This window comes from Triturus cristatus, chromosome 4_1, assembly GCF_964204655.1.
Source record: "Triturus cristatus chromosome 4_1, aTriCri1.1, whole genome shotgun sequence".
NCBI classification, from domain to species: domain Eukaryota; kingdom Metazoa; phylum Chordata; class Amphibia; order Caudata; family Salamandridae; genus Triturus; species Triturus cristatus.
Genome location: NC_140585.1, coordinates 591,027,245 through 591,049,180, shown reverse-complemented (window position 1 = coordinate 591,049,180; position 21,936 = coordinate 591,027,245). Strand labels below are relative to the sequence as shown.

At 41.9% G+C, this 21,936-nt stretch overlaps 1 protein-coding gene across 11 annotated transcripts in view; it reads left to right on the top strand.

Annotated features, from left to right (window-relative positions):
- Positions 1-21,936, top strand: part of SUV39H2 (SUV39H2 histone lysine methyltransferase) — a 320,818-nt gene that overhangs the window by 54,029 nt on the left and 244,853 nt on the right. Inside the window, exon 1 of one of the 11 annotated variants that reach the window (XM_085652919.1) lies at positions 2,805-3,851. The exons of the other annotated variants lie outside the window; for them this stretch is intronic. Within the exon in view, the coding sequence (XP_085509045.1) occupies positions 3,776-3,851 (76 nt within the window). The 5' untranslated portion in view covers positions 2,805-3,775. Of the gene's footprint in view, positions 1-2,804; positions 3,852-21,936 lie in introns of those variants that run through there. 11 annotated transcript variants of the gene reach the window in all.

The window sequence follows — 21,936 nt, the reverse complement described above, 5'->3', positions numbered from 1 at the left end:
GCAATGATGGGCTGGGCCACAGCACCCGGTGACTGCCTCTGCCACAGCGGCCTAGGAGCCTGCTCCACAATGCATACCTTGGACAATGACCACTGTGGTAAATAAAAATACCGGACTGAATTTCATACGGAATCTTAAAATAAAGTAAATAGCTCAAAATAACAAGAGGCAGAATCCGTGGTATAAGAGGTTTTCTAATGGGCTTTATTCCATTCAAAATGGCCGACTCGAGTCGCGGCCTTCAGGTTCCGTCACCACGAGGGTTCAGGAAGTGAAGTACAATAATTTATTAACAGACATGTATTTTTATAATAAGTACATTACAATGAAACGAATGTAGAAGGCGTAACATTTGATAAGAAAAGTGACAAAACAGTGACATAATCGAAACTAGGCGTAATAAGGGATAAAAGAAACATGATTGGTTTTCATTATCAGACATAGGTGGATCTATAAGATAATACTTGGCATAGATGCGCGCGCAGCAGTATGACGTGTAATTGACGTGCAACTAGGGGGTGAAGGGGACTTGACATTTAGCTCTACATGTGGAGACGAGAAGTCTGGGGTCAAGTCAACCTAATCCCAAATCATATCTAACATCCTATGTTTAAAGAACTATGTTATCCACAAGGAAGAGACTCTCGGACAGAATCTATTCTATACTGACTGTGTACGTGTACAAGCGTCTAAGTGTCTATATGAGATGCGAGGGATAGAAAACTTTCCATGGCAACAGGGCTATGAATCACTTGCAGGAGGACGGAAAGGCTGAGTCCTTTGCTTGTGAGCTAAAGGAAATGTTTACCTAAATCACTGGACAGGAATGCATCGGCTGGAGAGCAAAATAGATAATTCGAAGGTGAAATACAACTTCTTGGCAGACAGGCGAAAACTGGCCGAGGCAGGCACCGTTAGCTGCACAGGGAGTAGGACAAAGTTCATGGATACAGATGCGAGCTCAAGCTGAAGCTGTCAGAGACAGAGAGCAGGGAAAGGCTTGAGGACAGAATCGGGCCTACTTGCCTGAACTGTAAAAATGAAGTAACTTAGCCATATAAAGTCGGTGGCCTTTCATACTTAGGAACCGAATATCCAGCCCTGTGATGGCGGATCTGACAGAGAACATGTCGACGGTAGACACACATATGTTTGCGTCTTAGAAACTGGAACTGGAGGGAACATACATGTACTTGTAACATGCATATAGAACCGTTGGGGTCCAAGATAGGGGACATAACTGATCAGGAAAATCCACATTTCCACATTCCCTCCTTGTCCCCTTCTTGCCCTTCACGAGACATCAATCTTCATCATTCCATTGATTTGCTCATGGAGCATCATTTCTTCTTCCTTCCGGCATTCTGAACGGGACCTGTGATGTGGAATGCATGATGTGGCACACAGACCACAAATCGCTGGTCCACCTTGCAGGCATAAACAACAACTGAAGAGCATAAGAAGGCCAATACCTAGGAAGGATAAAACTCTCCATCCCCAGGCTGATATCACACTCCAAAACCACCCGGACCACGTCCAAGTGCCTGGATTTTCGTGTATCTGGCTTACAATCTTATGAAGGTGTGTTATAGCTTTATATACAGATGGCGAATTTTCTGGTATGAATATGCAGCAGCTGGATCCGATGACCCTGCAAGCTCCGCCCCTATCGGCCAGGATGACGTCAAGGACAAGACGATTCTGGAGAACAACAATTCTCATCACTGATTGTTCCTCTGTCAGATTGCCTAGGGCGGCTATAGTCTCGTTTACTACAGCTTCAAGAGTCTTGGTGAGTCTGCGTATCAGCTTACTATTTGATATTGTACCTATATAGGGAAAGATACCTTTATTGAAATCTACATACTTGTCCCATGCTGTCTCAGTATAATCGACAACTGGGAGATCTCTTTGCTCTCTATTGTGTACTAAATGAACATTTCGATAATAATCAGGGGGAGCTAGGAAAACAGGTGGCAAAAGGAATGCTATGTAACAGGTACCATCCCAATCTAGAGGCAGACGCATATATGCCGTCTGACCACATATGAAGTAAGAATGGCGAGAAGCTCTAAATGAAGATTTCCCTTGATCACTATATTCTACTGTAGTAACGCATTGGCTATGGCCCATATGTATGGAACCAACTTTTCTTACACATAATTCACCCTTAACTGGAAATACTGACATAGTGGGCAGAATTAGTTCAACTTCGGATTTGACATTCAGAATCATAAGATTAGGCGTAAAATTACCTAATTTATACACTTCATTTTCTAAATCAGTTCCTGTTCTACTGGGGTGACCCTCCTTATTAGGGTGACAGACTTTGAATAAAACTAGATTCAGATTTCCCCATATCCAATGTTGTTGATAAACTGCTGTGTCTGGGTCTATGGAATTTAATAAACTAAACCATGCTCCACAGGAGCCATTGTGTGTGAACGGATGTGGAAAGAAAGGCAGAACTCCTTTGTTATTCTGATAGGGAGGAAGTCGGCCACACACCCAACAATTGGTCGCATTACTAGTCTGATGGGAATGATGTAACATACTAATGAAGGTGTTATTGCGCAGCGCAAGTCTATAAGATAATTCATGTGGCGGTAGGTCACTAAAAGAATGTTCTGCAGCAACATTATAAACATGTCTAGAGATAGGATGATATATGTGCAAAATCACACTCGTAATAATTACTAAAATACTCAATAAAAACAAAATTAATAATGTCCTCATACAGTAGCTACGCAGTGATTTACAATACGCCTGTCGTTTCAACATTTCTCGGGTATTTTCTCTACTCAGGTCCAAGGGATACATGTCGGAGACAATTCAACCGCTTCACCTTGGAGAGGACTTAAACAATCAAATTGCTCGACTGTTTGGGCCTAAGCTTTAATTTATAGCACTGAGAGTCATTCTGTTCAACAAAAGGAAGTTTTGAATCAGTCTGTGAGGGAGTGCAGGGCACAGTGTCTATATCTGAAGGTAGTCCATGAAATTTTTTGACGTGACTTGAATGAATCCACCCTTTGCGTCCCTCGATCTTCACGGCTGTTCTTGTGGTCAACAGGACCAACTTGGGTGCTTTCCACCTGGGCTCCAGTTGACTTTTCCTGTCGAAATTTCTCACAAAGACAAGATTACCCGGAACAACGTCATGGGGTTTCGCCTCAGTGTTGTCGGGAAAGGCTGCAGCTACCTGTGAACGAGAAGATTGTAGTGCAGACATCAAGGAAGCCAAGTAATCTGTCAGCATGTTACAGTCAATGTCAGTTATTTTGCGTGGTATAGGCGTCCCCCACATATTCGGTGGTCTACCAAAGATCACCTCATACGGGGATAGCCCTGTTCTAGAGTGTGCTACCATTCTCATGTAAAAGAGTGCAACTGGTAATGCTATTATCCAGTCGACACCTTTCTCTCTACATATTTTGGACAGTCTGATTTTCAGTGTCTGGTTATGTCTTTCTACGAGACCTGCTGCCTCGGGGTGTCGGACACAGTGGAATTTCCACTGATATCCCAACAAGAGTGAGACATGTTTCATTAATTCGGATGAGAAAGGCTGACCGTTATCTGAATATACAACACGTGGTAAACCGTACCGTGGGAAGAATTCTCGAACTAGCTGCTTGGCAGTAGTCGGGGCAGTGTAATCTGATACGGGATACGCCTCTGTCCAACGGGAGAGAGCGCAGACAACTACAAGAACATATTTGAATCCTCGACAACGTTCCATCTGAATATAATCCATCTGGAGGACTTCAAAAGGATGGTCAGGAGGCTGAAATCCACCCTGCTCTACGGGAACACTCTTTCCTGGATTAAACTGACAACATATCATACAGGTACGAACTTTTTGTTTAGCTGCTGCTCGTAAATGTTTGTTGAACCAAATGTGCTGAATGCTGTCTAGCATAGCCTTCTCTCCTAAATGTGCTGGACTGTGAACTGTAGCTATAATGGCTTGAACCATGGAATCAGGGAGAAACCATACAGATTTCTCCTTCGTCATCCACCCTTGATCTGTCTGGATCCCTCCTAGTTCAGTCCACTTCTTTATTTCTTCTGCTGTGGCATGTGTCTGTATGTCAATTACGTCAAGTGCGGGATCCTTAATTGTCATACACTGTGTTGGTGTCTGAACTATTGGCTTTGTCATGTCTAATGTGCGATTCTGAGCAGTCTGTTTAGCTGTTCTGTCAGCTAAATCATTGCCTTGAGAAATGGTATCAGTAACCTTCGTGTGTGCTTTACATTTCATAATCGATATAGCAGTGGGTAGATGTATTGCGTCTAACAAAGCATGAATGAGGGGCCCGTGCTGAATGTGGGCACCATGGGACGTTAAATAACCTCTCTCTCGCCATAGCACGCCGAAGTCGTGTACAACTCCGAATGCATAACGTGAGTCAGTGTATACATTAACTTTCTTATTTGTGGCTTGAATACAGGCTTGCGTTAGAGCAATGAGTTCTGCTGCTTGGGCTGACAGAGTATCTATACAATGTGTCTCAATAACTTCAGTGTCTGTTGTGACTGCATACGCGGCCACTAAATCTCCTGTACTTGCTCTCATGCATGATCCGTCTACATACAACGTCAGGTCTGGATCTAACAATGGAACGTCTGTCAAGTCTTGTCTAGGTTTCGTCTTTATTTCAATGATTTCAACACAATCATGAGCTAGTGGGTCTGTTCCAATTACAGGTAATAGTGTAGCAGGATTCAATGTATTACACCGTCGGATCTCTATGTGTGGTTGAAACAATGTCAGTTCATAACCGGTAAGTCTTGCTATGGTCAAGTGTTGTGTTTGTGTTCGGTTCACAAGAACCTCTACTGCATGTGGTACTTGAACTGTCAATGGGTGTCCTAATACTATGGCATCGCTTTGTCTGATTGCTAAAGCTGTCGCTGCCACTGATTTCAGGCATGCAGGCAAAGCCTGAGCTACGGGATCTAATGTACTGGAAAAATAAGCACATGGCTTGCATGATCCTGCTTGATCCTGAGTGAGTACTGACAAGGCAGTACCTTCGCGTTCTGTAACAAAGAGTGTAAAAGGTTTGCTATAACATGGTGTTGCTAAAACAGGTGCTTGACATAAAGCTTCCTTTAGGCTTTCAAAAGGTTGTGTATGTTCCTGAGTCCAAGGGAGAACAGTCGATGTGGCTGCCTCCTGTGTGGTTAACTGAATGAGTGGTTTTGCTAGAAATGCGTACTGAGGGATCCACTGCCTACAATATGAAGTGAGGCCTATGAAAGCTCGCACCTCCTTTTGTGTCTGGGGTATTGACATGTTAGCAATTAACTGGATGCGATCTGGTGTAAGCTGCCTTCCCTCCTTGGACAGCGAGTGACCAAGATAAATAACTCGCTGAACACAGAATTGCAGCTTAGAAGGGGACACCTTGTGCCCCTTGTCGGCTAGGAAATGTAAAACTGTCAGAGAAGCTTTTTCACATTCTGGCTCGCTTCTCGCGGTGATCAGCAGATCATCGACATATTGAAGCAGTGCAGTATTGACTGGCATGTGGATACTGTCAAGTTCTCGTTTCAATGCTTGGCTGTAGATGCTGGGGCTTTCTGTAAATCCTTGAGGAGCGCGTGAGAATTTAAAGCTGCGCCCATTTAAACTGAATCCGAACAAGTATTGGCTTTCCGGATCTATTGGGATGCTGAAAAAGGCATTCTTGAGATCAATTACAGTAAAGAATGTTGCTTCGGAATCAATTGCTGTCAACAATGATGATATATCAGGGACCACAGGGAATTGTGGTACAATACACTTGTTTAGTTCACGCAAATCAATAACCAATCGGTATACTGGCGGAGCAGTAGGATCAGTTCGTTTAAGAATCGGAATTATCGGTGAATTACATACATTGGAGTCTGTTTCTACAACTACTCCCTGGGCAATTAGCTCATCAATGATTTTCAACAAAGCCACTACAGCATCATGCGGTAACTTGTATTGTCGCATTCGTGGTAGTACCACTCCTGCTTTCAATGTAACTCGATAGGGTGTAATGTTCATGCAGCCAACATCCGTAGGGCCTTGTGCCCATAGATGTACTGGTAAAGTCTGTAGTCGGGGATCCATGTCTCTGGACACATAGTGACCTTTAAAATCACGTAAAAACAACCTTACTCCTTCCGGAGAACAACATATTATGGCTCCTAGTGCTTTCAGAGTCTTAATTCCTAACAGATTTTCTGGGCATGATTTAGTAAGCAATAAATCTGTAGTTCGTGTCAAAGGTCCTATCGTAAGTGGTAGAGGCTGTGATACTTCATTAACAATAGGTTTTCCCGAAAAACCAAGGGAAACATTTTGAGAGCCTGAGAGGGGTGCCCCTGGAACTTCACTACGTTTTATGGTTGTTCGACTTGCCCCTGTATCGAGTAAGAATTTTCTATCTTGACCTAATAATTCACTATGTACATAAGGTCCTTCTTGATCTACCGGAATCTCGATAAGCGGTAAGTCAACTTCCCTCTCTAGGCTGGTTCATGCGTAACGCTGATACTCAGGGTATTCATACTGTGCAGTCTGATACATTTGTCGTGTTGTGGTTTGTGTGGCAGTAGCAGGCAACGGTGGTGCAGCTGGCACAAACTGTATGGGTTGCTGTGAGGCTGGCATGGACTGTTGCTGAACTGGCATGGACTGTCCATGCTGCATAGCTCCTTGTTCATTCTGATCTTGTCTAACTAATCGTGGTCTCTCCTTTGCAATACCTGTAGCTATATTACGTTTCAGGACTGGACAATCATGTACATAATGGCCTAGTTGTTTACAGTAATTGCAGGTTCCTTTTACAGGAACTGCAGAATCACCAGAATGTGTCACACCCTTTTTGTGACCATCTGCTGGTACTGTCTGAGAAACTAGCATTTTCATTTTTGTATCCTTCATGCGTCTATGCTCGTGTTCTTGTTCATCCCTAATTCTATTGTGATGATACTGTAACATTTGTAGCATTTGCGACGGAGTGTTACTTTGCCAGGTACTCTCGAATTTCAATATTCTATTCTTCACTGGAGGCAATGCATTTTCCACTAATTTTGTCACAAATAGATGTGGATATGAGTCACTACTTGCTTTTATACCACTATTTATACCAAAACATTTTTCAAATCGAGCATAATAATCGCTTGTGTCTTCATCTTGCTTTTGTTTACAGGCTGTGATTGCACCCCAATCTTCCTTTTTTGTAGTTAATAAACGTGGCAGTACCTGTACTAGTAAACCTGGTAATAGTTTAACTTTATCCCCGAGCCCTGAACCTGCAGCTCGGCCCCTTTCTTCCTCTGCTAATGCTGTCCAGTCTATCTTTTGGTCTCCCACTTCCCACTCTTTTTCTTTCAGTTTTTCATATATGCCAGCAGGCAAAAGCACCTTTAATATCGTCATAATATCAGGAAAGGTGTACTCTCCCATCAGTAACATGTCTTTAATTTCTCGGTGGAAACCCGCTGGGTCTTTGTCATGACTAGGTACTACTTTTTTCATTTCTAATAATTCCATTTTGGATATGGGTGTGTAAACAAATACACGGTGAAACTCATTGTCTTCGCCTTTTATTGGGTGCACTTCTCGTAAAGGATTTTGTCTATCCATATAGTACGGCGCTCTTTCTCTGTGGGGCAGCGAGAGAGAATCCGGACTTACAAAAAGGACATACTGCTTACGTGACACTAATATCTCTTTAATTAGCTTGTTACTAGAACCTCTCCATCTGTTCGTGAGTAGTTCCGTTAATATATCAGGTAAAGGACCAGGGTCAGCATGTTGACTTTTATATAATATGAGGAGTTGCTGAATCATATATATTCCAGCTAAACGTTGTTCATCTGTACTGAGGTTAAAAAACGTGTGTGCTACGGTCTCATCACCGTATTTTTCAGGACTGTCAATCCAGTGAACGGCTGATCTGGCTAATTCTTGCTCATCCATGGAATCGAGGAGGTGGTAACCTCTTCGTTCTCGTAGTATTTTATCTGCGGCTTGAAACGAATGTTCAGGAGATTTCAGATTTATTACAGGCGTCGGATACGTTCTGCTATTATTTGGACATACAGAGTGTATGGGATCAGAAAAACATCTAGTATTTTCACAGTATCTTCCTTTGCCTACATAGGCTATGGTCTCTGACTGTCTTGCGGAATTCCCTGATTCGGACACTTCATCTTGCTCAAACTCGTCTGTTCCCAATCTTTCTTCATGAATACGCTCTATTTCTTTACGGATTTTTCGGCACATGGCTATTATACAATTTTGCTTATCGTGTCTCCCTTCTGATATATTCTGACTCCATCTTGTAAGAATAAGCATTGCATTCGGGTCTACCCCTGGACGATCTTGATTTCTGATTACACAGTTTATGAGGAAACGTAACAGTTCCCCCTGTATCTCTACTTTCTGGAATTCCATAGCTCTGTTAATACATCCTGGATCTCGTCCTGTTTGAACAAAATGATATATGTTATCTAGATGCGTAGTCATCCCTGGTAACCTTGCTAAATACTCTGCGGCTCGCCTGATACGTAATGATGCCAGGACCATTTCGTCCTCTTTACCAACCACTGGGTCATATCTACAATTTACAAGGAGTTCCTTAAGCGTACGTTCACTTACGAATTTAGGTGTACGTGAATGCGCTGACTCTTGAAAAACAAGTTTATTTATTCTGGGTGGTGTAAAGGTACTGCTAGCACCTCCCGTGGCCCCATCTGGGGCGTCGGGTGTGAATGGATTCGTTGAACGTGACACAGCAACTATGGGTGTCGATACCCCTATAGGATCGACTGCGGAGACAGATGCGGAAACAGATGTGCTTGCCGAAGCTTGTATCGGGACTTGCTGTTGCACGGGGACAGATACCTGATCCTGACGTTGAACCCCTCCGCCAGACGGTCTATGTGGTGTGGCGTTAGCATACTCGGGAGCTGCATCGTCTAGATATGAGGAAAGAAAAACATCTTCTGCGGTTCTGGGATGCCCCTTTGGATGTACCTTAATTGGAAATAATGGGGGTGGCAAGTCTTTTGGTATCTCTGGAGCAGCCTTAGGTAATCCTTCGGCTAGTAGGGGATACATACCATTCATAAGAGCATTTCTTTGTCTATTCACTTGTTCTGATTTCACTCGGATACCTTCCTCAATTAATAGATTTTCTTGAACTTTATTTGAACTTTCTTTACTCCTCTCTTCTTGTCTACGTGCTTTTTCTGTTCGTCTATGAGATTCTTTACGCCATAACTCAACAGCGTCTTTCTGTGACTGTCTGACCTTTCTTTTCCATAACTCTTCCTCCACTTTCATGATGCACTCTGCATCCCAGGTTCCCGCTATGGGCCACCTTTGACTTTCCGGTAATCCTTTGGTATAATCTACCCATAGATCAAGAAACAATATGGCATCTAAGCCATGCTTATGGTACATGAAATGCCCTGGGGTGTCCCTAGGAGGAATAGGAACTGCTTCTTCAAGCACCCCTTTTCTGGTAGTAATCTGTCTTAACTTCGAGAAGAGCGGCATATTGACAACTGATCTGATACTTACTCTTGAATTTTCTTAATACGAAAAACACCATAAATGAACAGTGAACAATGAACAGTCATTCATACCACAATATGCAAGACATTTCTGAATACTTTAAACATTAAACATTAAACATTATAACAATGATCGACAATGATGACAGTCTGCCTAACTAATCACCACGCTGAATTCTTGACAATAACTGAATACTTCGGAATACTTGATATACTGCTAAACAGTACATATACACTGCTAAACAGTGCAGACCGGATTTGTGTACCCAAATCCGTCTTGACCGGCACAACCTATGTGCGCGTCAACACGCCTCCCCGGCGATGGTACTCACCGAGTAGCTCCTTGAAACGGAAGGCCTCAGAGAATGGACAGGACTCGATAACTGCGGACATCGGACCCTCTGGACGTCGGGATTTCGGAAAACCCAGCCTCTCCTCAACATAGTCCTTGATTCGGTTAATTGTATTTGACTCCAGAACTCCTATGTCCTTAATGTTGTTTCTCCTGGATCTGGCTTAAGTTCTCATTCTTGGCACAAATTAGGTCAAGCACCTTCTCCATTTGTATCAGTTTCTCTTTGGTCTCAATTCCTTCATCCACAAAATTCTAGACAATGATTTGTAATTTGTACTGGCAAGAAGCCCTGGTCCTGTCTACACCTTACCTGGGATCCTTCCCTCCTCTACTGAGAGTCACGTTCTTCGCATCAAGGGGTGGGGCACATGCCATGTTATCTCTTCTCGTGGGCCTGGGACATTCTGCACTTGTTTTGGCTTTAGTAGCCCTATCAATAGGGTTTTTAATTCTGACTTTTGAATATTCATTAACAAATGGTGAAGGGAACCACCACGCTGCAGAATTTAAGTGTTGTAATAAACCAGAGTTAAACATTTGGTTCCCCCTCTGTCTCCAGTATAACTAACGACCTGGGGTTAATCCATCTTCACCTTTTTATTTATAGGCAACATAACTTCATCATCATCATTATGTATCGTCATATTGCAAAACATCAACCCCAAATCATTGACACCCTCAAAAGGTCTTTTATTCTGACCACTTTTACTCATGTAAGAGTCAAACTAATCGGACCTTTTTCTGTTTCTGCTTGCAGAATCAAATCTCCACCAAGTACATCATGTTTATGACCATACAGCACTAAAATGTCCCTGCTTCTTGCCCCGCTGGCATGGTGAGAGTATTACTTATTCCTGCCTATTTCCCTGCAGCAAACCAAGGACTGACTGCTTAGCTTAAAATCTGGATCTCCACTGGACCCCTGTCCTCCTAAGACACATCGCTTTGCTTCTGACTCAATTTTTAACTTTTTGCAGAACTTGTACGATCTCACACTGCAATCTGGAATCTTTCCTGGTTTATGGAAAAAAGCAATTGTGACTCCTCTTCTTAAAAACATAAGGCAGACCCTAATGATTTGAAAAATGTCCACCCCATCTCCCTATTATCAGCGATAGCTAAGAATCTTGAAAAATTCTTTAACCGGGAATTAGTCAAATTCATTGAAATGCATGTTGTCCTTGACCTCCTCACAAAACTGGTTCAGGAGTAGCCACAGTACTGAACCAGCTCCTATTGTGGCACAGACCATACCAGGCACCAGGTGGGGGCGGAGGGGGCGGCATTCTGGTGATACTTGACCTTTCCGTTATATTTGACACCATCTCGACATTCTGGTGTTTTAATGTCGCTGGCAAGTCGGTGTACATGAGACCACCCTGAACCTTCTCTGCTCTTTCTTACCCAACAGAATACAAATTGTCAGCTGCGGGGGTTTCAGGGCAGAAGCCTCAAAACTCTCCTGTGGAGTGCACCAGGCTCATCCCTTAGATTGGCCCTTTTTAATGTTTATGTTGCTCCACTGGCAAAAGTGGTGCACTCCTTCAGGTTCCATGTACTGTCATATGCCCACGACACACAGATCATTGTCTATTTCCAACGATTCTACATCGTTGGCCAAAAAGTTCACCCAATGCATGACTACTATCAGCATGTGAATGAAGGACCACGCCCTAAAAATAAACGCAGATGAAACTGAGATCCTAGTGTTTGACATTGCAGGAATCCATCTGGTCCAACATCTGGTGGCTGAAGGATTGTGGACCCCTACCCACTCCGGTCAAGTCAGCCAAAAACCTGGGTGTCATCTTTGATAACACTCCGAGTTTTGACACTCGGATCAGCCATACCGCGAGCTCCTGCTTCCTCATTATCAGGATCTTGAGGAAGAGTTTTCCCTACATTCCCCTATAGCTTTGCCAGTCTGTCATCACCGCCCTGCTCACCTCACTGTTGGATTCCTGCACTTCTTTATATCTTATTATTAAGCCATTATACATTCCAAATCGCCCAGAACGCTGCGGCTTGTTTGGGCCTTAACATCCCCTGATGCATGTCTGTCAGTGATGGTATTCGTACCCTCCACAGGCACACCATCAAAAAAAGGATCACTTTTAAAGCTCTCAGCATGATGTTCTTAGCCCTGCATCAGAAAGGACCCAGCCAACTCGACTCACTCTTTCGCTGGTACACTCCTAGCAGGTCTCTCAGATATTCCTTCCACAAAAAGGCAATCATTCCCAGATTTCAGGAGGCCAGATGGGGCGGTCGCCTGCCTACCTTCCTGCCTACATCGCTGGTCTTGACTCCTTTTTCTGTTTTTAATAACGCATTTAAAGACGTGGCTTTTTTTTCTTCTTAGACCTCTTAGTCATCCAAGTAACTGCTACAAACTGTTATACACTGCCTCCCAAAGAACTTTGACACCTTCGGGTATAATCCCCTCTACAATTTTGTTAGCATAACAGTTTAACTTGTAGCATTTGGCACAGATTTGCCTATATCCTTTTTAATATGTCTTGGTACTGGATCTGTCAGTCTAATTAGTTCAGTAGAGGATAACCAGCACTTTAACGCTCAGAATGCACAGTGTGGTCTGTAACATGAAATGCTAGTACTGGAAACAATGTCGCTGATGACATAGCCACCCCTACACAAGTTAATCCCCTCCAAAGAAACTTTGGGAAAAGTTGGCAAATTAATGCTCTTTGAGCATGATTTTCCTAAAATTAGCTATAGAGCTACAGGTAATTAAAATAGAAAAACTTTCTGCAGCACCACCTGATCTATTAGTTTTCCTACCATAGCTATTTGTTTTTTAACTTCAGCTTAGACTTTCCTTTTTTACCCAGTCTAGCATGTTATGACCGTTTAATGTGCAGTCTCTCCCATTAATGTGATAGAAGTTTTCCAATTCTATTAAAGACATGTGGTGATCGTATTGACCGCCCTTCTTTTTGAATATCTCTAGCCATAAAAAAACATAATACGAAAAAATCCAACCTGGACACTGTAAAGATGACTACGGACACTTTATTCTTGTATAGGTTAACAGTTTGAGGAGAGCCCACACAGTGCAGCTTGCCAGCCAGAAACCAGAAGAGGATCTATTTATCATATGACATGGAACATTGTGATGCTGTAAAGCATTTGGTATAAAGGAACTTAACCAACCACAACATGCAATGATCTAGACCCTGCATTGAATTCCCATTTTTCCGTTACACCAGTGAAGAGATCAAGTGATCAAACGTAACATACCTTTCCCCATTTTTAACGAGGAAGTAGAAAGTGTAGTCGGGGCTTGTCAACAATAAAATCCTCTAACCTCCTTGGTTGCCTTTCGCTGTAGGAGGAGTGGTCAGGACGAGCAGAGTAGATGACTGTCCTTATAAAGCAACAAAGAAGACTAGACAAGTTGAAATTGTCAGCTACCATGGAAGCACTTTCAAGCTCACTTTAATTTTTATGTCTGGTATACTACAAGCTTCTGTGCTTGGTGCACTGGAATTGAGCAAATCTATCTCCTCTAGCTTACAGTTAAAAAAAAAAAAGGCCCATTTGCATTATATTGTTTTTAATTACATTTAAAAATTAAGTCCTCATTTACCAAAAATAAAACTCCTGCCTAAACAGACTGTGGGCCCCGTCCTTCTTCAAGATAAGTTTGTTTTATGGAACAGTTCTATTTACTGGAGCCCGTAATGCCAGTGACACAGCGTTTGCCTAGAACCAACGCCCGGCAGCGTGATCAACTTATGAGAGATGGTACACACCTAAATGCCTACAACCCGGAGGCCGGCAGCGATCCGCATTAGAAAAAAGAAAGGAAGAATAACCAATACAGCATTCCCCTCAACCCAACCCCCTACTCCTCCGATAGGTCTGTTTTAAAGCAGTAGAATAATGCCCACTTGAGACCTGGTGTATAACAGAGAAGGTATAAAAGCCCTTAATGATGTAATCATTGGCCCTGATGTGCCTTTCGCCAATCATCAAAACGTTCCCAAAATACTACATTCTTTTGGATCTTGCATTTCCGATCTAGTTCTGAATGAAATAGTATTCTTGCTTGCGATTCCTTTCAGGTTTGTGGTGGAAAGAATGACTATAGTTTAAAAATCAAAGCCCTAGCCAAGAGTATCTAATAAAATAATAACCGTATATTTGGTCTGTTGTAAGGCTGTCTCCTTGTTTAATTAGGGCGGGGTTCTCTAAAGTTGGTCCTGGAGGGCTGGATCCATGCCAGCTTTTTAAGGTAGCTACATGTATCTCAATGGAGATGTGCTAAAAATCTGGCATGGATCTGGCCCTCCAGGACTGACTTTGGGGAACCCTGAATTAGGGCCTAGACCACGGGGCTTACCTCTATTACATGTTGGAACACTTCCTTGAGCACCTAAATTATGTAATTTTTGTACGTTGTTAATGCTGGACACCTTACACACATTGTAGGTCATCTGCTTGTGTCTGCATGCACTTTTTATATCTTCCTTCATCTTTATTGAATGCATTGGCCAGCTTTTTTGGAGTCCAGCAAATACTGTGGATTTGAAGAAATGATTCCTCCTAAGTGGTGCAGATTTAACCTTTTTATATAGGTAATATAAGGATACTTTCCATAAATTCCTTGGCAGTTGATGGATATTACGCCAAAGGTTGCATTTCCAGGTGCAAGGCAGGGACACAGAGCGGAGGAGGCAGCACACTCTCTGCGCACAATATGCTTTCAATTGGGGGGAAAGAATGGTGGATCCCGGGGATACTAAAGCAGATGGAAACTTTTAAGATTATGGTTGGTTGCAGCAGCACAAATAACGTCCTTCGGTCTAGGTCAGCCCTACAATCTATTAAATGTATAGAAGGGAGGGAGAAGGAAACTGTAGCTGAGAGAGCAGAGTGGGGAGTGGGGCTAAAAGTAAGAGCATCCCTCAGAGAGTAACCAGGCTCCTCCACCTGCCTCACCCCAGCAGAAATCTAGAAAACAAAAAATATAGAGTGAGATCAAGTAAATCCCCCCCCCTCCCCCCCCCCCCCCCCCCAATTTCAGAGGTCAGGCCAAACCTATAGCTAATAGGAGCAATGATGTTAATAATTTTAGCAAAGCCCTAACACCCACAAAACCTTTGTCTTTGACATCCACAATACTTGCAGAGGGAGGAAAAGACCCCAAATCTTTCACGACAAGAAAATTACACTCTCCAGGCACTTTGAACATGACGCCGTCTCTCAGTTCTTACTTCAGGCAATAAATAAGGTTAATATTACAGACAGGGGAAAAAGTGGTGTGCCAGGAGAGTACTATCCCATCCCACAATGCACTACAGCAGCAAAATAAGGGGTCTAACGGTAACAAAGCACATGCGAACACATTTTAAGAATTTGAAAACTGTTTTTCTCTGCAAGCATGCTAAATACCCCCCTTAGGTAGAACTAGGACATAAGTTTATGCTATTAAATAGAACTGAAGACAACAATGGAAACCTCATGAGCGAGGTGAATGTTTGAATGCATTGGCCCAAAAACCTATGGTATTGTTAAAGAGGTAGCATTCAAACTTCTCTGAATATAACAAAAAAGATGGTTGTGAGTCCAACAACTGACATTGAAACTATCTTCCACACTTCTGAGCTCAATCAAAAAGGAATACAGGAGATGCATTTTCTACTGGAGAAGAAGATAGAAGAACTGGGAAACAGAACAACCGCGTTGGAATCGGCAAACTAAAGTGACTTTTGAGAGAAACTTGAAAGCAATAGAATACCCAAAACAGCTAGACAAATATATGATGAAAAGGTTGGACAACCATGCTAGTAAGAACAACATGCGTCTGTTAAAGGTTCCAGAGGTTCTAGAAGATAGCAATATAAAAAAGTTTGTCATCTCTCTACTTCAAGAGACCATCCTTTAAAGATAAGCCAAAAATAGACATAGTCCGGAAAATCTGAAGAAAACACAGGGATCACTTTAGATTTAATCCAAACTGTAAGAAGTGTAGAAAAACCTTAGTCTTTTACCAAAGATACTGCGTGAAAGAACGTATCTTAGACATAGCACTCCAGAGCTAGTCTTTTAAGATTGATGATACAACGTCTATAATACGTTCAGATATATGCAGAGCCACTCGGGCGAGACCAATTCCAGTATTAAGATGGGGGAAAAAATTTAAATGAGGCTTCCAGCCTTGTTGAAAGTAATGTGGCAGGATAAAATACTTTTGGGAATACAGAAGAAGTGGACCTATTTATGCAAGATGGCAAAAAATAGATAAAGGTTTCTCCTTTGGTTCTCAACAGAGTAGATAAAGTCTGTAAGGAATGTGCACATGCTACATTTATTTTACGGTCTTAAGAAACAGCTCACATACCACAATATTAAGCCACAATTCGAAAGTCTGGGTGTTTTTTTTGTAAAGTATTATTTAACCCAATAATAGGTGCCAAAGATGCAAATGGGCACCTTTTTAGTGCCAGTAGGAATGGGGCAGTTTCCCAGAGGAGGGAGGGAGCACGTGGTTGTAGCTTTAGTGAAGGGGAAAAAGCTAGAAAAATGAAGTCCTCATTTATGGCAACGAGAGACGATAACCAATACCCCAATAAAAGCCAGTATGTCTAATGAGCTCATATTGATGTCTTGGAACATCAACGGTGCAAGATCGTAAATGAAACCGCAGAGCTACGCGAAAAGGAAGTATCGTACACTTTTACAAAACTATTAACAATATGCCCCGTACCCTCTTAAAATTGAGGGTGACGTGGGAGAACGATGTTGATACTCTTGACTGGGAGGCAGCCTTGATGTTCCTGCGATAAGTGGCTATTAATGCCAGACTGCACCTTATTCAGTTTAAAATCTTACATAGGATTTACTATGGCAGGGCCTGACTGTATAAAATAGGTAGGGAAGCCTCACCGGTCTGTTTGCGCTGGGGGAGGGAACAGGGAGACTTCATCCATACACTATGGTTGTGCTGGGCCATACAGTCATACTGGCTGTCAGAACTCGATGCCATCCTAGAGGTGCCAATACCCGAAGATCCCAAGTATGTCCTCTTGGGGATACCCAATGATTTTTATGTGACACGGAAGCAACTCTTTATGTGTAACCTGGGTTTGGTTGTTGCCAAGCAAGACTTGGCCAGGCAATGGGAAGCTACTGAAGTACATGATCTTGCGGAATGGAGAAGGGGTATGGACTCATTTATGGGAGCTGAAAGAGTAACTTATAAAAGTAGGCAGTTCTTTTGCAAATGTAATAAAATATGGGGGAGTTTTGGAATATTATGGACTTGATGATGATCTTGAGAAAGCTGCAGGGTTTTCTTTTTGCATATGGTGTGCGATTTCTGACTACTCCCTTCTTTGTTGTGATGATTGTTACCGTGCTAATGTTCCTTCCCTTGCTCGAATTGCCCAAATAAGCTAGATTTCTTATATATTGTTGTCCTATCACCATGTTCCCATGTTTAACAGTATACTTAACTCTTTATTTCTCGCAAAAATCAAAATAAATTCTTTTTTTTTTATATGAATGAAACCGCAGAAGGTTATAGATTATAGTAAAGAAGGTAGCGCTAATAACTAGAATTAAATATTCGAGCAATATCCTATGTCTGGGCAAGTGATTTTAGCCTGAACCAAGATGACTGTGGCCATATAAAGTCATTAATATCTCCTAGCCTGAAATTCTAAGGACACTATATTACCAGAGGGGATTTTAACACTTTATTAAATACCAATTTAGATAGATCGACACATAGCCCCCATATAAATAACCGAACTATACAGAAACAAGTGTTAGATTGGATGCAGAACTTGAAAGTACGGGATATATGGGAGGTGAAGATGGGGGGAGGGGGCAGAGCTACACCTTACACACCAGGAAATATGGTGATGTCTTGGGTTGATAACTAGACACTTTATTATGTAGATGCTCCATCAGTATCTCTCATGGTCCTATACATATTTCAAACTATGCTGCTGTAAACATATAATAAAAGTACAAATTCAGCAGGCATTCTAAAGGTGAACCATTGATCCAAAGATGTTATATGAAGATTGATGTATGATTATTTAAAGTCCAAAGCTAAGTAATTATTTGAATTGAATAAAGTTCCAGCATCTCCCTGGATTATGTGGGACACTTGCAAAGCGCATCATAGAGGAATAATCCCCTCAATATCGAGAATGCTGGCCAAGATAGCCGGAACATAAATAGATTGAAGACAAGATAGAGAAAATCCAGACAGATATGCAATTGGTTACACACTCTGACAAGTTAGAGCATTTAAGTGGGGACTTGGAAGAAGCACAACAGAAGTATACAGTAGGACTGGAAGAGAAAAAAGAGGAAGAAGTAGGATGCTAGTAACATAAAACATATGGACTATGGAGAGAAAAAAGCTGAGCCTTTCTGGCATGGTAAGCAAGAGCCAAAATTGTCAGGAACAAAGTTAAAGAATGTCTGCTCCCAAACTAAATGCATGCCGACAAATCCTAAAAAGATAGAGGAAATGTTTTATAATTATTTCCACTCAGCCAAGATCATCAGATAGTATTGTACCCTCCTATGTCAACTCTGGTTGAAAAAGCAAAAGATATCAACCCGCGCAGAGGAATAAGTGAATGATTTAAACTGACCAATAACCAAGGAAGAAATCTCGACAGTCAAGAAGGACTTTAAAAGGAGAAAAGCTGATAAGCTAAATGGGGAACACGAGAAATATATAAAGAAGTGTTAGAAATCGTAGGCCCTGTCCCAAGATAAATTTTCAACTTCATTCTAATTAAAGAGAAGAACATTCCTGAATCTTGGAACGTGGTAAAGATCGCCCTAATATTGAAACCAAAAAAGACCCAAAGAAATGTTAGTCATATAGATCCATCTCGCTACTCAGTAGTTACTAAAAGATCTTTTCCAGAATTCTGGCCAGGAAACTGAGTGGCTTAAAGGACCTTCTGATTCATGAGGACCAAATGGACTTTATCCTTAGCAAAGAAATCCAAGATCTGACCCATCAGCTGATTGGCTCCATTGATATGGCTGAGGAAACTTAGGGCCCTTTAGCAGTCATCGCTTTAGATGCTACTAAAGTATTCAACAGGGTCAACTGGCTTTATTTTTGGGATGCTCTATTACGGTGTGGGATGAAAGGGTAATTTGCCAAAACTATTCATGAACTATAACCCAATGCTAAGATTTTGGTTAATGGTAATCTAACTCCACCCTTTAAAATGGAGAGGAGAACTCCTCAAGGCTGCTCGCTGCCACTCATATTATATTTATATATAGAACCACTAGCTCAAGTGTTAGATTAGATGACAAGATTTTCTTTAAAAGAGGACGTTTATGTATTAAAGTTACATTATACACCGATGATGCCAAAATTATGTATATGTTTAATAACTACCCACTGAGTTTCGACAAGTCCGATTTGAATAGTCTTCAAACAATAAATAGTTGTGTATGAAGCTACAAGGGAGCTAGACGTTTCAGGAAAAAACTGAGAAAAACTAACAAAGGTGAGCTGGGACTCCCCGATTTAGGACTATACTGTTGGGTATTTCAGATTAAGGCTTTGACATTTATTTGAACCTCTAAGGGATTCAAAGATGAGATGATTCCTTCGGGAAACGATAACTCAACTGTACATAAAAAAAAAATTCTTTAACTTTCAGGCACTAAAATATATATATTTTTAAAATGTTTCCAGTTTTGAGATCGTCTGCACGACTATTATATGAAATGAGGAATATGGGTATCACTTACTATTGAGCAATCGCACCAATCTGGAACTCACCTAGTATACCGAAAATATTGAGGGAATTTCTCTGCACGCCCCTTGAATCTGGAGGAACATTTAAGTGGGGACAGTTTATCGAGGAGAAACTGGTAAAATAAACCAATGGTGCCATTACCTCCTTTTAGATATTTACGGATTAACTGTAAAGCTGCGTAGCTCCCGCATAATGCTCTGTTGCGGGCCAACGCTTGTATTCCGGGGTGTCTGGGCTATAAACAGTTACAATTCATTAAATTATGAAGTTAAGACACACACTCCGCTTTGCAGACCTTTGAAGCCAACCACATCACGTTAGTTAAGCTAGCATTTGGAATCTGGTGTGTGATCAGATGCTGAGAGGAGCCTACAGCGTTTTCCCGTCATGCTCCCTGGTTTCTGTGAAAGTCCGGCTTTAACACGGAGTATTTTATAATTCTTTCAATATTGTCCAAGAGGTATTGTTCAATAAATCAGAGGCTCATCCTATACGCAGAGCCTTAAATCATGTGAAAACTTAGATTTTCCTTTTTTAACCATATAGGTAGTTTAACGTTTAAAAAAATCTCCCACTGAAAGTTTGATGTCTTGAGCCTTCATGTAAGATAAATTGTTTTTCTGAAGAAACACAAATATCCCTTCCTTTTTCAACTTTCTTATTCACTTTGTTTCTGGCTTGATCATAGACATTTTCTAATGATACTGATTTTGAAGAACCTGCTAAACATTCAAGAATTAATCCTGAACCTGTTTTCCTTCCATTCAAGATGGGTTTATTCATGATGACTAATACAAGCTAACTAAATAATTTGCTTCCTGGACCCATAGTAAGAACAAAACAGCCCTCTTTCAATATCATGTTACCCTCAACAGAAAGATGTGCCCTAGCTGTCTACAGAACCTCCATTTCAGTAACATATCACTTTTTGCTTGGCTATCCTACATTGAAATACTCTTTAACATTATTAAAAGCCTTTTTATTATACTTTCTTTCCATGAATCCTAACTAACTGTATTTTCATATTCTCCCAAGGTAGCAAAAACCTTGTTAACAACACATTCGTCCATGGTTTCAGAGGGAAGAAATTCATTTGGTCTTACTGGCAGTCTCTACAGACAATTAAACCTGTCCTACTGAACAACCGGAATATAATTTACTTGAAAACTATAGTCCCAGAGCCTAGATAATATGCAAATAAATCTTGAATATTTTTTTCTCTCCAATTGCAGTTAAAACTACCCAGTAATAAGTTGAATGGTTGCACTCTACAAAAACACCTGAAGGCTTCTTGTTTAATTGTAGTTTAAATAGATTTGGTGCTGAGGCTGGAACTGTTCCGTCCTCAGCCACGGTGGTCGTGTGCTGAGGATGGAACCATTCTGTCCTCTGCACACAAACAGCAAATTCCTCTGCTGTTTACAGCACAGGGATTTCCTTTTTAATTTTTCTGCCCCAGGAGCGAGGAAAGAGCTTCCCAAACCGCCTGAGGCATATTTTTTCTTTCAATTTAATGGTGATCACGCGCAAAGTATGCTGACGTTACATTAAAAGTGAAACTGAAATGAGCACTCAGCTCATTTCACTTTCACTGCTTCTGTGCTCCCGGGACATCTCGGCCCGAGAACTGAAACACACTGGAGAGGTCTCATTGGAAAGGGGAGAACTTCCCCTTTCCAATGGTAACCTTCCCTATTGGATCCTTCCTTGGGGATTGCTGCAGGAGGGCAATCCCCAAGCAGGGATCCACCACTAGACACCAGGGAGGGGGGAGCGGCCCCTTGGGCAAGGTCCTTTGTAATACCCCCCCCCCCAAATTTATTGGCACATTCAGTCTTTCATTTCCGCGTCCGGGGGGCAGATGGGGGCAATAGCACCCGATCTGCCTAGACACCAGGGATTAGTATTTCTTGAATATGTTCGAGTGGGACTGCCAAAAATGGGCATCCCAATGCCCCCCCCCTTCCCAAGGACAGTCTTTCTACGCGCTCTGGGGGGGCTTAAAGTCCACTAAACCCCAGGTATTTGTTTTACAATAATAAGAGGGGTGGGGGTTGCCCATAATGAGTGACCATTCCCCACCCAAAATCAGGGAAAACAGAAGTCTGTCTGTCCCCTGGGAGGGCAGATGGGGAATCTACATGTGGGGAGCAGATAGTCCACTAGGCACCAGGAATATGTTTATGGTCTTGTCAGATAGCAGCCCCATAGTCAAGGGTTTCTCTCCTTTTTTTTTCT